This window comes from Strigops habroptila, chromosome 10 (genome assembly GCF_004027225.2).
Source record: "Strigops habroptila isolate Jane chromosome 10, bStrHab1.2.pri, whole genome shotgun sequence".
Taxonomy (NCBI): domain Eukaryota; kingdom Metazoa; phylum Chordata; class Aves; order Psittaciformes; family Psittacidae; genus Strigops; species Strigops habroptila.
The window spans coordinates 981,924-996,629 of NC_046359.1; the positions used below are offsets into that span (position 1 = coordinate 981,924).

Consider the following 14,706-nt stretch of genomic DNA (forward strand, 5'->3'; position numbering starts at 1 on the left):
AATGAACACTTTTTAATTTCATGTATGTATTTAATAGAATCTTCCAGTAAACAATAAATGATAGTGATTGGTAAGTGATAAATGGCCATGTATGCTGTCCATCAGCTTCAAAGCACTTCAAGTTCAGACTAAAACCAAATCTCATTTTTGCATTAAAAACGTCAATTGCTTTCAGAAATTCATTGATAAGATAGATAGAAATGTTGTGGAGGCAGATGCCGCCTTGTTTTTTGGCCACCTGATCCATTACCAGCCTTGGATCACCTTGCATAAACTCTCAATGTTACAACAGGTTGGGGGTTTTTTTAGCCCAACAATTTCCAATAAGGCTTTCAATTAAAATCCATAAGGAATTTTCTTGCCTATTAAATGTTTATGAAGTAAATGAAGATGAAAAGTAGTCAGACACAGCAATAATAAATAATACCAGACTTTACAGAGTTTAATTAAACTCTACTCAGGCTATAGCTAATAGTGATCAGATAAATACAGGAAGGATGACACTGAAGTAAGTTTAACTCCTACAGCTAGACTTCTTAGAAACAGCAGGCACGAAATTAGGCCAAATATATTAAAGCAGTGCTTAGCCTTTTATTCAATACAGGAAGAAGAGGAAAAACCCCCGAACTATCCTGTGCAATATTATCATAATTGCTTTCTTTTACAACCAACTAAATGAATCCTGAAAAGTTAAACCAAGTTTTACTGTAGTAGTTGTTGTTCTCCCATTATTTTCTGTCTGTGTGAATTAGTGTCTGATTTGACAGCTCATTTTCCAGTATCTGACAGTGGCGGGAATGCTGCGTTGAAGGACGGTACTTAAAAAGTCTGTTAGGAGAAAATGAATCAATCATTAATACATAGAACACACCCTCCTATTTCTGACAGGCTGTGGAAAAACTCTGGAACTAACAGCGACTCACTGGTTAAGAAAAGGGAGTCCCAACAGCAACAGTTGGAAAATAAAACTGAAGGAAAAAGAACTGAACATAGTTTTTGATAGGGGATGGGAACTGAACACTAGCAATACTTGTGTTTACATAGAGGCTGCAGAGTCTTTTGTTTTATGTCGTATAATTTTAACTCCTTATTTCAGCAGGTTTACATGGCTTTTTTTTTTTTAATACAAAATGAGTAGATTTTTTTTTTTTGCATGAGACCAAATGTTTATTAAGTTTTGCTATTTTATGGTATGATTTGATTATAGTAATTCCGTTGTTAACCACCACCTGTTGCTCCACTTCTACAGATTTTTCAAGCAGAGTTCAGGTACAAGAGTATTTTTATCTCCGTGAGGGTGTGAGTCAGATCTTTCTGTTCTGCCTCTCAGCTGCTAATCTATGGTTCATTCCCCGCGCCAGCCCTCTGCCCTTCCATCTTCCCCTCCCATTTGGAGGAGGAATGTGCCAAGGAGGAGAAAGGACAGGCCACTGGCTGCACTGCCTTCTTCCTCTACCATGTCCCTGGCTGCCTCTCCCCACACTGGTGCTGTCACAGCCCTGTGTGAGCCAAAGGCAGTGCCACCAGACAGATGTCTTGCAGCTCCTGCTACCTTCTCCACTGTCACTGCCTGAAGCCATGCCTGCCTGCCTGCCTGCTGCAGCCCCATCCTCTTGGGACACCTCAGGTGAGTCCAGGGAGAGCTGGTACAGGCTTGCTGCTGTCTCCTCACCTCTTCTTTAGCACCACTATGCCTATGCAAAAAAAACCCAAACAAACTATTGCAAAAAAGCAAACTATTGCTCTTTCACCAGTGAGATATTCAGGCGCACAACAGGAAGGTCTATTGAGCCCAAAGTATTTGTTTGCCCAGGAAAAAAAGCATTCTTGAGCCTCAGCTACTGCTGGCCTCCCAAAAATGCTCACAGAAGTCCCCCTAATAAAACCTATAAGAAAGTCCAGCCCTACTTTGAAGTAGGATCTTCTGAGTTTTGAGAATTTTGAAACAAAACCATTTTTATGCAAACCTAACCTTTTGAAATAACTTCCTTTGTGATGAGACATCATCAGCTTCCTCTGCATTTATAATATCAAGAATTGGAAAAAGAAATTTGAATGGACTGAAGGGATAAAGCAGCACTATTACACATTTAAGGTTTGCATCTGTGTAGACACCATCGAGTGCTTCCTAAGCATTTTAATATCAAAGAGGTTATTTTCTTTTTACTTGAATGAGACTTGGTTTTTAACCTGTAGTTACATATGATAAGCATCTCTCACCAACACATCATGAGGCAGCAGTACCTCCCTTAGCAGCTCAGAGCTCAGGCACCCGGCTACAGCTCAGTGTTTGCATGACATTTTCTTCTTAACATCACATTTTAATTCAAAGACAAGTATTTCTGTAATTAGTTACACCTCTTACAGAAGCACAAACCAAAATGACAAATGTCTATTAATAGTATATGATCAAGCAGTGCTACAGAACTTGTGGGGTTTTTTGTTGTATTTGTTATCTGGTTTTTTTACAAGTACATGAGCTTGGATGAAGCCAAGTGAATTCAATTTACATGAACAAGGAAAACAATGCATTAAGGGAATATACACACAACTTTCCAACTCCTGATGACAATGTAAGCCTAGCTGTAGAATGTGCATTTAACATTGTTTGCAACCATTTTCCCCCTATTCTGGAACTTCTAATTTAAATCACTGCTAACTGGGCATGACTGTGCAGCACCTGCTCTTCCTCCTGCTGTTATTACAAGAATGATTTTAAAATTCCTTCTGGTTTGCCTTATGCCAAAAATTTTCATAACAAAAAATACCCCTCAGCAGTGTCTCTGAAGAACACACTCTCGCATGAACTGCAGTAATACAACATTTCCTTAATCCAAGAATTGATAAAACTGTAAGAATATTCAGATCATCGTAGTTCATGTACAATGTCACTGTAGTTCATTAACAGCAATCATTTAAAAAGCATTTTTTATTTGAAGCTGTCTGGAAATATTCCTGTGATTAATGGGGGGAGAAAAGAACACACTTGCTTCACGCTGTATTTGTAATGATCATTAGGTACTATTAACTCTTTCTTGATTTAATGGAAGAGTAGCTGTTGGGGTTTGAGAATTTACTCTGATTCAGAAATTCTGTCTGTTTTGGCTGCAACAGAATCCATTTAGTAACTGCATTATCCACTAAAACCAGGATTATTTTTATATTTTTTTATAATAATGGGTTTGGCAAGAAAGTTCACTGAGAAGAGTTTGGTTGGTTTGTGGGACTTTGTTGTTGTTGTTTGTTTTTAATGTCATCTACTGGCAGGTATGACTTTTGCAGCTTTTACTAGTTCACGCATCAGGTGATAGGACTGTCACACCCACACAGAGTCAACTGGAACTGTACACGGACAATTCACCCCAGAAAACAAAGTCCCTGTCGTATGGAAGAAACAAAGGCTGGAAGCCCAACTCCAGCTGTCCCACTGCTACTGAGCAAACTCCCTGTGATTAAACTGGCCTCAACTATTATCACGCCTACTAATTTCAGGCGATACTTGTGAGGCAGGTTCATAACCCGGTTTCAAACAGGGGCTGGTGTCAGCTCACTACCACAATCTTTCTGCGTGGATCTGTCCCTGGCCCCACAGAGATCCTGCTTGGGTGCAGGCTGCCCTAGGCCAGGGTTGGCTTTCCATGAAGGAATCCACATTTCAGATGGCTATGATTAATAATCATTTCCCAGACTAAAGAAAGGCCATTTTTATCAACAAAAGGTGAATGCAGGCCCCTTAGGTAGGAAGCGTTATTTTTTTATTGAGTGTTAAATCAAACTCTTGACCCAATGGGATAACAGATGCTTCAATTTAAGCAAATGCTTAAGTGATTTACAAAAGAGAGAGAGAGCACAGTGTCTGATATCTTGCCAGATTCTGCTCCTGTGGAAATTTATGTTTTGCTCTAACCTTTGAGAAAATTATCTTCCCATTCTGACAACTGCACGTATACAAGACGTTAGTTCTTACCCAGTCATACAGAAGTGGTAGTTATTTCCAGCCCTAGGGAAAAAAATGCAGGAGATGATGCACACAGCTGAAGTGTGCTTCAGAAAACAAAGTCTAGTCAAGCATAATCACAAAAGTGATCTTCTTCATTTAAAAAAAGTGGAACAAGGAGGTAAGATTTACTCTTGGGATGATTCTGATTTGAACTAAAGATTCATCAAGTTCAGTAATTAAATGCTTAACAGAAATCTATGGGATGTTGATAAATCGATTGTTCCGTTTGCCATGTGTATAAATACGCTGTGATTTACAGCTCATTAAAATAATTTTTCTGTGATTTCCCCCTTCTTCCCATTCACCCTAACCCTATTTATCCTACTGCAGCAGCCATAGGTTTATTGTGCCTGTTACAATGCTTTGCTATCACTGAAGATACTTATTCAGCTGTTTGTGTGAAAGGTAAGAAACAAAAATATAGAGGGTGTTGAAGGAAATAGGTTAGTTCTACTACTGTCATAATATGCTAAAAAACTAATAGTCGTATGAAAAATAGAGCTTCTTGTTTATTAACATCCTGAATTTGACTACCAGCCATGTTCATAACATGGTTTGAAAACATTTTGGGGCAGTTTTTCTTAAAAACAAAACAAAACCGTAACCACCCCATCCTAACAGATTTAAGTAAGAAGCGCAGTCTTAAAAAAAAAGAAGGAAAAAAACCCCTCAAACCATGGTGATAGTTATTTGAAGGCATGATGAAAATGAGGCAACGTGACAGAATTTGTAGTGGATGGAAAGGAGCGAGGAAGATTATGCAGCTGGTTTATGGCCATCCCGCCAGTTGCTAGCTGAAGACCTTGCTGTTGGCCAAGACCATTCAGCCTGTGTAATGGTTCCTCTGGACCAAATGCCATTGTGATGTCCCCAGTGGTGTTCTGGTTGTCAGCTGGTGGGAGCTGCCAGAAACTCATCACATGAGTGAGATCCATGAAAGGCAGGCTCGTAGTTTCAGCTGCTGCCTCTGTCTCCTTGTGCACTGGGTACTTGTTAGTATCCCCTACAGGCCCTGAGGAAGCTTCTTCCAGACTGATTTTGTGGAGAGATTGAGGTTCTGTTAATGGCAGGTCCTCAAGAAGATGCACATTATAACCTTTAACATCCACTTTTATTGGTAGATTTTTGAGGGGTCCTGCTGCAAATGAGGTAGAACTAGGGTCGTATTTATTAGGCTGATGCAGGTTCAGGTTGGTAGGAACGGCTGTTGAGCATGGTGTGGTATGGACAGCTGGAAGGCTGTCTGCACAGCCCATCCTTTGCAAATCAGGAGAAGATTCAAGAGGAAGGGCAGTTGGTAAGCTTGGCTGGGAATGAAGAGTGTATTCCCCTGATTCTGAACTATTCAAAATCCCATTCTGCACAGAGACACTTTCAGGAAAAGAGGACAGTATGCTGGCATCTTGTTTCAGTCTTAGTGGAAAAAGCTGATCAAGGAGACCCACCGAGTCACCATTCTGCAGCCTGCTCTTCAGCAGTTCTTGTGGATGGGTCTTCCTAGTATGGCGAGTCAAGTGGTCTTTCCGCCCAAACCTCTGGGCACAAAACTGGCACAGAAAGTCTTTGCAGCCTGTATGAACTACCATGTGACGCCGCACATCTTTACGGGTGTAGAAGTGACGCTCACAATGGTCACACTTATGTTTCTTTTCTTTTGTATTCCCAGTTGGTCTCCCTGCATGGCTTTTGAGGTGTTCCAACAAAACTTCAGTACCACCAAACTCCTGGGCACATACCCTACAAGTAAGGTCCCCACTGGTGGCTGCATGAAGAGCCAAGTGTCTCTTGTAGCCTAGCTTGGTGTTGTACTTCTTGCCACACTCTTCACACTTGAAGGCCATCTTGTTAGGGTCATGAGTCTGAAGGTGATTCTTTAGATGGTCTTTCCTGTGAAAGGTCTTTTCACAGTAGCCACACTGGTGAGATTTCTGCGGAGAATGAATGGCTGAGTGCCTAAGGCAAAAAAAAAAATAAACAACAAAAGTTATCTGCATTTACATTTAGTCTAGTACCTTTACTCTTGCAGCTTTAAGACTTGAAAAAACTGGCACTCTTGAAGAAAGGCATTTTCACAAGTTATCAGATTATTAGTAATAGCCTAACTTTTTTGGGGGGAGAAGGAAGGTGTGAAAGCAGAGTAGGTTAAAACTGATCAACATAATCTTACTGAGTAGCCGCCACAATTGCTATTCAGTTTTCTCCAATTCTACCAAACCAGGAATAATAAAAACTGGAACTCAGGGATTAACTGTCACTAGGACACCCCAAAGTAAAAAGATGTCCTTGTTTTTTTCCTCACAACCCCATCAGAAAAGGACTGCCTTCAGAGCTGTACCTGAGCAGTTTATATCTGGAAATGAAGGCTTTTGTGCATCCGTGCTGTGAACACTTGTAGGGGCGCTCCGCTTTGTGCACGTAAGTGTGGACTCTGAGCTTGTTAATGGAATCGAATATCTTCCCACAGAGTCGGCAAGGGTAACTGTCTGGCTGCTTCACTTCTCTTCCCTTCAACAGTGAAGACCGGCCGTTTCTCCATTTAGGTATAAGCCTCACAAGGGCATCACAAGGGCTTCCTGAGCTGGCACAGCTAAGCTTTGCAGCAGAGGAACAGGAAATGGTCCCAAAGCACTGAGCAATGCTTTTGCCTAATGCAGCTCCTCTCAGTTTCCCTTTGAGTTTGCTTTTTGCTTTTATGGGTCCCAGTTTATTTGGTGGTCTGATCCTGGTAGTAAGGACTCGGTCTTTATGGATGCACTGGTGAGATTCCAGCAAAGCAAAAGTTGGGAAAGTGCCTCCACAGCTGGAGCATATCCAAGGGTCTGCGGGCTCTTTCTGCAATGAGAACAGAAACAGGTCTTTATTAGCCATCCTATGGAAAGGTCATATTCTCACTTCTCATCTTCTCCTGGGCTTTCCCAAGACTTGTTGTCCTTGGTGATACTTACTTCAATATACTACCACACAGCTGTTCAACTGGAAATGGGTTCTCTCTAGGAGTCTACAAACTCAAAGGGAAAAAAAATATGGTTGGCTAAATACCAATTTCCATGGTTTTGTTTAGTGTTTACTGTAACAGTCCTGAGTCCTTCACCTTTGTTTATCTGTGCCTACTGAATTTCAGAGTCTCTACATTTGTTTCTTTTATGGAATTACTCATAAAAGCAGTTACAAATTGTACTTTATCCTTAGACTGATGCAATTTATCTGCTGTTGCAACCATACATGAACTGGGTGGGGTACTGCACACAAATGTAGTTTAGCCATACAGGATTTCCCTATGTTTTTGGCTGACTCCATGGTTTACTAGACAGCAATGGTCAATGTCTCCAGGACAGACTTCCTTAAATTCGACAAGAAACACCTTTGGTTTGTGCATCTCAAGCCTATCCTGACTTAGAGGCATTACTGTTTTTTGGCAAGCAGTGCATGATTTGGAAGTATTATTTCTGTGGAAAATGAGTTATACTGGATTCAGCTGAATTCACTTTAAAATATTGACATTCTCAAAATTCCAATGAAAAACAATTAAAAAAAATGCCTAGTCAGTGATGAAATATACTTCAAATTAATACATGACCGTGTACTTTCTTAGCTGTCTCTCTTTTACATAACCTTCTCATAAACTGTATTTCTTTCCCTTGCTTTTGGGCTATCTTGCTCTGGAGAGCATGGTGAGTCTATGTCCACTCTGTCTGTAATTACAGATTGAGCCCTCCTCTCTCTTCTCCATGTCTGATGCTGTGGCTCTCCTACACCTTCTCTCTGGGCCTCATACATGAAAGCAGCAAGGGGGTTACTTCCCTTCCTGTAACACCTCTGAATTCCTGGTTCATTTGTATTCCCTGTTTAACATTTCCTTCTAGCTTAGGCATCCGTCTTCATGACCAAATTTTCAACACTTAACAAATTTTTCCTATCAGTTTAAGGATTCCTACTGTCATACGACGGGAAGGTATTGGGATTAGAAAAGTTATAGCAAAAGAAAGACTGAAATAATCAGTGCATGATCTGACCATCTGGACAAACCATAACAAAGGCAACCTGATGAAAGAAGTCTGAGGCTGGACAGCTTGGTTATCTACAAATTAGTCTTTCCAACACATCCCACTTACTTCTGGCTACATCTAATGGCTCCGTTGGATTACAAACACAGGAAGAGTAGCCTTTCTCTGAGTAGCTGTTTGGTTAAAATTGCTCTTGGCTTTGTGGTCTACCTTAGCATTACCTGAGTTACATAAACAGAGAAAGCATGTAAATAAATCATAATTTACTATGTCTGGTGATGGCTTGTATGCAGATTATGGGTACTTACTGCTACTGGAGGCAAAGGACAGACATCAGATTCTTCTTTAATGAAGACTGCAGAAGCTTCCATAAATTTGGCATAATCGGCAGCATACCATACTTTCAATTCCGTGTGGGGTTCAATTGGCTGTGAATGGAAGAAAATAGAACATGTTTACTTGTGTCAGTTTTCCTACACCAAATAATACTCAAGATTGGAGGGGTGGGAATGTGGGAATTTGGTGTCCTTACCCAAAGTGCACTCTTTTAATCTGTTTAAATTATTGATAACTTAGTTTCAAGATTTAAGCACTTTTTGAGCATTGCTATCCCCTAGGGTTTGTCACTTTCACAGGTTCTAAAAGCAGAAATGCATACGTACAGATTTTGAGGGAGAGCAGCAGGAGGGGGTGCCTCAGCCCTCATGACCTTTGCTCAGTGAGATCACAGAATCAATTAGGTTGGAAATGTATTTGTGATGTCCAGGCATCCAGCGACCTTTCCAAACAATATCCTGTGCCTATTCCTTGCTGTGTAGAAGCCCACTGGACATAATTACAGGGTACAGGCAAAGGAAAAATGCATCATGAATGCACAACAGCTTGGATGCCTCTGGGTTATGCTGCACTCACTGAGCATGGATGCAGTGCAGATCAATATGTGGACTGCAAGTGAAATTTGCATGTTTCCATGCACTAGCTCTAATGTGTCAGGCTCACTATGCATGTACTTTGTTGTACTTCTGCCCTCTTTTCACTAAAGCCTTTGCCTACAGGACTAAGGGAGCCCATAACCTGCAGTCTCCCATTCAGTCATGCCTGCCCAAATCTTTCCTTGGACTGGACTATGACCTCCTCTGACAAATACTTTCAGTCAATAATACAGCAAACAGAAAAAGAGAGGAGTGATTACACTCACTGGCCTATTAGTTATTTAAAAGCAAAGGAGAGAACTAACTTTGGGGTCATGATTTATATGACTCCATGGCCCTGTACACTATTTTCTTAATCTATAATAAAAACCAACACTGTTGCAACAGGGGTAGAGCCCATCTGCACTGTACTTGTAGTTTTATTTTAACTAAACTAAACTTGTGCCACTGAAAAGAACAAACTAATGTGGAAGGAGAACAGTTGAGTCTTATTCCACATGAGAAATACAACATCTTAAAATGCACTTATTTTATACCATTGGTGTTGGGTAAGTGTGGTAGGTGAAAGACAACTTTGATTGTGAATGCTGACAAATGACAGGTAATTGTGTGTTTAATGTCAAAAACTGAACTTTGAACTCCCAAGCACAAGCCTGCTTGCCAACTACAACCAATATGGGTTGGTTGTAAGTTTTGATTAACACCTGGCCTAAATAGAAATGGTATGTGCTGAATCCTCCACTCAATAAAAGAGGCAGAGCCACCTCTAACTAGGAGGCTGATCATTCATTGCGCTCCTGCATATAGTCTATTTAGATGGAGAAACCAAGCCTGTGTTTGCTCTGCAGAGACAAATGCCTGGAGGTGCCCCAGGACCTTGGCCAGTGACCCCTGAGACTGGTACCTACAAACAGCTGTACAGCATGATGCTGTCATGACTTTCTGCCCAACATTCCTCGACTAGCAGTGATCTCCCCCGTAGGAAGCTGAGACCTAGACAATGCGATTTTGGAGAGAGAGCAAGTGCATCAGTGTAAGGTAAAAGCTCTGATCTCAGTAAAACTGAGATTAAATACCAGTATCTGAATCCACGGCAAGTTGTCATTTTCTCTGTCTCACCTGTGACATTAAGAGAAAGCAACGGCAGTGCCCATGCAAAACTCTCCTGTGATCAGGCTTAAATGACTGCAGATGATTTTTACCTTCTTAAAATTCTACACTTTTTAAAAGTACTTATTTCTAGGGACTGCAGTCATTAGTTCAGCAAGTACGCTAATGGTCCTGTTAGCATGTCACTTACACGTATGCTTTTGTAGCTGCAGTTTCATGTCACTAAAATCCCATTTCTTTGTAAAAACAGTTGGGAGAGGAGCCCCACTGCTGCCAACTTAGCAGACTTTATTCGAAGTATTTTAAGAAGATACCTTCATAAGCAACCCCAAGGCAGGCTCATGCTATGACCAGCAGGGTGTGCCTAAGTGTAGCAAAAGCCTATCACTTTCACTGACCAGGACAGAATCTGCAGGATGCCACAGCACCATGAGCGGTACTGAGACTTAGAAGAAACAAACCACAAGTAATTCCCTATGATACACAGCACAGTAAGGGTTCCAAGACATATTCCTCATCCTAAGATACTCTTCATGTCAGTATGCATGTCAGGATGCAACTCTCCATTAATGACAGTGAGCAGAGTTCTGCTTAAGTCAGCAGAGAGCTGGATCAATAGTGTTTAAATTATACTGGAAACTGTAAGTTACAAAAGAGTAAGTTCTGATTAAAACAAACTTTGCCTGAGAAAGTAGCCAAAACAACAAAACACAAGACTTTTTGTTCCATTGTCTTTTATAAACACAGAATACTTTGTTCTATCTCCTCAAAGACACAGTTTAGAATCTCTAGCATAAACCGATCATTTCACAGCGATATTGCAGTAAGTTCTGCAGTTAAGTCTTCAGATTTAATGAGCACAGAAAATAGCACGTAAAGATTCTACTCAGCACCTGTTCCTGAGCATCTGGTAATGTGCTCGGAATATGTATCCAAAATGTAATAAAGGAATGTGTTTGTTCTTTCCAGGATGAAGTACTGTTGAACGTAACAATGCTAGATAATCTCACTATGTACGTATCTGGAACTGAAGAACTTTACAACATTCATGTTTAAACACTGCCATCACAAATTATATTTCCATTTCCCTCTGCTTGCTTTCTTCACTGCCCACAACAGCAAGTACCCACCAACTTTTACTGGAAAATGCCATACGCTGCTTGCTTTACTACAGATTAAGTGATGTAAAAGGTGGTATGTAATAAAGATCCACTTAGAATACAATCAATCTTTCATCTGTAAAAGTGTTAGCCTTTCAGAAACTTCGTCTACAAATTTCCATTTGGATGATGGCTGAAGCAATACGGGTTTAATTACCTTAACAGTTGTGAAGTAGACTTCTCCACAGTGCTGATAAGCCACAAGGGTCTGTTCTTCTTGGTTCCGGGCTAGCCGGACAAACATCATCCAGTTTCCACAGTCTTCATTGGGAGTGTCCAGAAAGTACTTCCCTCCATCTTTCAACACCTGAAACAAAGGGAGAGGACAGGACAAAGAACATGATAAAACCAAGCCCTGCACAGAGGCACATTAGTTTTCTTTAACTCGGAATCACGGTTATCAGTTATTTACCCTGTCTTGGTCAAACGTCCTTTGAAATCGTGGTTGTTTTGAAATAGATCACTCTTAAAGAATACCGAGTGGAAAAGAAAGTGAAGAATGAATACCTGCTGAGCACCCAACTACTAAAATAACTGTGTGCTTTTGTATGTATTTCCAGTTTATATTTCATCATTTTTGTGTTATACAAAGATAGTATTATAAGAACTAAGTGCAGGCAGGTAGAAAGATAAGCTTTATGCCTTAATGTACTTCCTGAGTACTTGATAATCTCAAACTTCAATGCTGTATTAACGCTACATTTTGCATGGAACAATTGTATAACTTGTGTAATAAGCCCAGAGAGGTAGCCTACAATATAATGGTATTTTAACAGTCTTCTCTTTTTCCCCTTAATAATGTAAAAGTAAATACAAATGAACAATTGTGCCAGAAAGATGTTTTTTTGCTTTACTTCATTCTTTGAGATTCCTTTCCAAGACATTGCATCTCCGAGACAAATGCTCCCAACCTCATACAAGGCAATTGCTTTTCTGCAATATAGTCTTGAACATGGACAGCTGAAGCTGCACAACAGATGTTGGCACAGCATGGATCTGTTCTACCAACCACATAACTGAGCAATTAATTGCAAAAAAACCTGTTGTATTTCCATTGCTTCTGGGTACTATTTTATCAAACTTCATCATGTGTCCGATGAAGACACGTGCCTGTTCAAGTTTGGTCACATACTCAAAATGCTGCTAGGAGGAATCAAGGCAGCCACTGCTGTCATGTAGGAACACTGGACTCTTCTCTTCTGAAGAAACAGTCCATTCATCAACCAGAGCTATGCTTATCACTGTATACTTTTAAGCAAACGCTGCTGACTGATAGAGGATAGGGTGTGGTTTACAATGGCTTGGTGAAGAGGAAGGAACTGGGTGCTTAGCTCATCCATGCTCTCAAGCTGGTTAGAGAAGTACATTTTCTGCAGAAAGAGAAGTACTAGTTTCTGCTTGGTACAGAAGTATGTTTAATTTTACATAAGAATTAAAAGTGTCTCATAAAAAGACAGAAGAAATTTAGTTATGGAGAAGAATAAATCCTCTCTGGTGTCAACATGCCATGAAAATCCCACAGCAGGATAGTGTTACTTTCCTGGAAGACCGTTCACATGACTTCCACGAGCAAATGAAGTTTAGGGCGGTTACTGAAGCTATTACTTTTGCTCTCAAATGGAATTACAGAAGTATCTGTATCTATGCCTTCCTCCACAACACACAGTGTTTTCCACTCCCAAGCTTCTGAAGAAAGCTTAAATGAAGGCATAAAGCATGTCACAGGACAGCTGCTGCTGGTCCCTCTCTCCTCAGGGAGTGAGAGGGCCTGATTCGAAATGCAGTCCTGACGGAGGCTGTGGCTTGACCACAGATTTACTGTATGACAGAGAGGTGTGCCCAGGCATGACCTCATGCAGCAAAATGCAAAAATGGGTCTAGAGGATTACGATCAAGTATCACTCCCAAGGAATTCATGTGGGAAACCATGTGCATGTAGATATGTCCAAGCTAGGTTGGTCCTGAGAGGCCATTGTTTGTGCTGGATAAAGTACAAACAACAGTGTCACATTCCAGATGAGATGATCAGTATCTGCACATGCAGCAACGGATGGTACCAGCCCAAATGACAACCTAACTAAATAAACTGAGTTAGTGCACTGTGTGTCAAAGTTTATATATAATCACATCATTAAAAAGTGTTTCCCCATCCCTGCACTGTTCCTCCCTATTAAGCAGGTGTCTTGGCATATATTTCTGCCACTATTGCTAACTCAGTGAATAAGCTTAACCCTCCCAGTGATATGGTGTTAAGCATAAATCCTTTTGTTTTATCTGGGCAGACAGTACTATCCTTGGATACTTTCAGTAGCCATGCTCTGTGAAAAGTTTATCAAGAGCTGTTAGACTGAGAGATAAATCACTCTGAAAGTGGTAAAACTAGAAAGCAGGAAGGCAAACTTCTAGAAAACACAATATAACATTTTGGTACTTCACGTTACGCTGTGCCGTCCAGTAATGTGACTTGCATTCATACATACAGATCAGAAGTACAATTCATCAACTAAATCAGACAGCAAATGGAATGGTTAAGTGACATGAATAAGAACTGGTTAAAATACGTGAATATGAACTGTTAAAGACACATACACACTTCATAGCAAGTCACTGGGTTTTTACCTGCAGGACTAGCCTGCTCTCATCATAGCAGGTCAGTTTTGTAGACAGTTGACCAACATAAGGACCAAACTGTGTTCTCTTCTGTATTACTTTCTTTGCAAATACTCCAAGGACTGTGAATAAAAAAAGATCAGTCTAATATTAACATACAGATAACAAACTATTTCTTGTACATTTACAGTTGTGAAAATGGATAAACACACTAGTGCAGAACACATGAATTCTTCTTCTAGACAAATAACCCAGGTAAATAATTCTAATGGAAAGAATCTAAAAAGGATTTAAATACGCACAGAGCTTTTTTAAAACGTGCATTACACTGAATACAGAAGTGCCTAAAATCACGACAGGATATTAAAGTGAGTACGTAACATGAATGTGTTGATACTGCCCAATCTAAAAGCCGATGTTATCATAGTGCTCTGCTTGTTGGCATAATTTGAGGTTGCTCTCTCCCAGTATGAGTGGAGAGAATTTATAAAAACATGACATTAGTCACGTTAATCATTCTAGTTATTCCCCTGCCTAATATCAGTGGTGTGACACAATAGGCATCTTGTCATTCTCTTTCTGAATCACAATCTAGGAAGGACTAATTTTACACAGGTAGCTTTGGAAAATCTGCACACTAAAGATGATGTTCCCATGTTCAAGTGTGGGCATTCAAATTGCGCTGCCCTCTTAAGGAAACAACAGTCATTGTAGAATATGAACTGAAGATGGTGCAAAAGGTAAACTAACCCGCTGTGTTCTTTTGAGTTTGCAGGGGGTGGATGAGGGATGCTATTTACCATTTTGATTCTGACCTCTTATTGAATACTCTTTCTTGTTTTGCATGCTTGGGAAAAAGAAAAAAAAAATAAATGTAATAGTGCATGCTA

General features: G+C 40.3%; 1 protein-coding gene across 2 annotated transcripts in view; it reads right to left on the bottom strand.

Annotated features, from left to right (window-relative positions):
• Positions 1–9: 9 nt before the first annotated feature.
• Positions 10–14,706, bottom strand: part of PLAGL1 (PLAG1 like zinc finger 1) — a 49,738-nt gene continuing 35,041 nt past the window's right edge. The window contains exons 2-7 of one of the 2 annotated variants that reach the window (XM_030499877.1): positions 14,567–14,663; positions 13,826–13,938; positions 11,364–11,513; positions 8,313–8,432; positions 6,336–6,832; positions 10–5,953 (exon numbers count right to left, since the gene is read on the bottom strand). In XM_030499877.1, coding sequence (XP_030355737.1) covers positions 4,687–5,953; positions 6,336–6,832; positions 8,313–8,432; positions 11,364–11,453 — 1,974 coding nt within the window. In that variant the 5' untranslated portion in view covers positions 11,454–11,513; positions 13,826–13,938; positions 14,567–14,663 and the 3' untranslated portion in view covers positions 10–4,686. The remainder of the gene's footprint in view (positions 5,954–6,335; positions 6,833–8,312; positions 8,433–11,363; positions 11,514–13,825; positions 13,939–14,566; positions 14,664–14,706) is intronic. The other variant, XM_030499875.1, reaches the window with a different exon arrangement.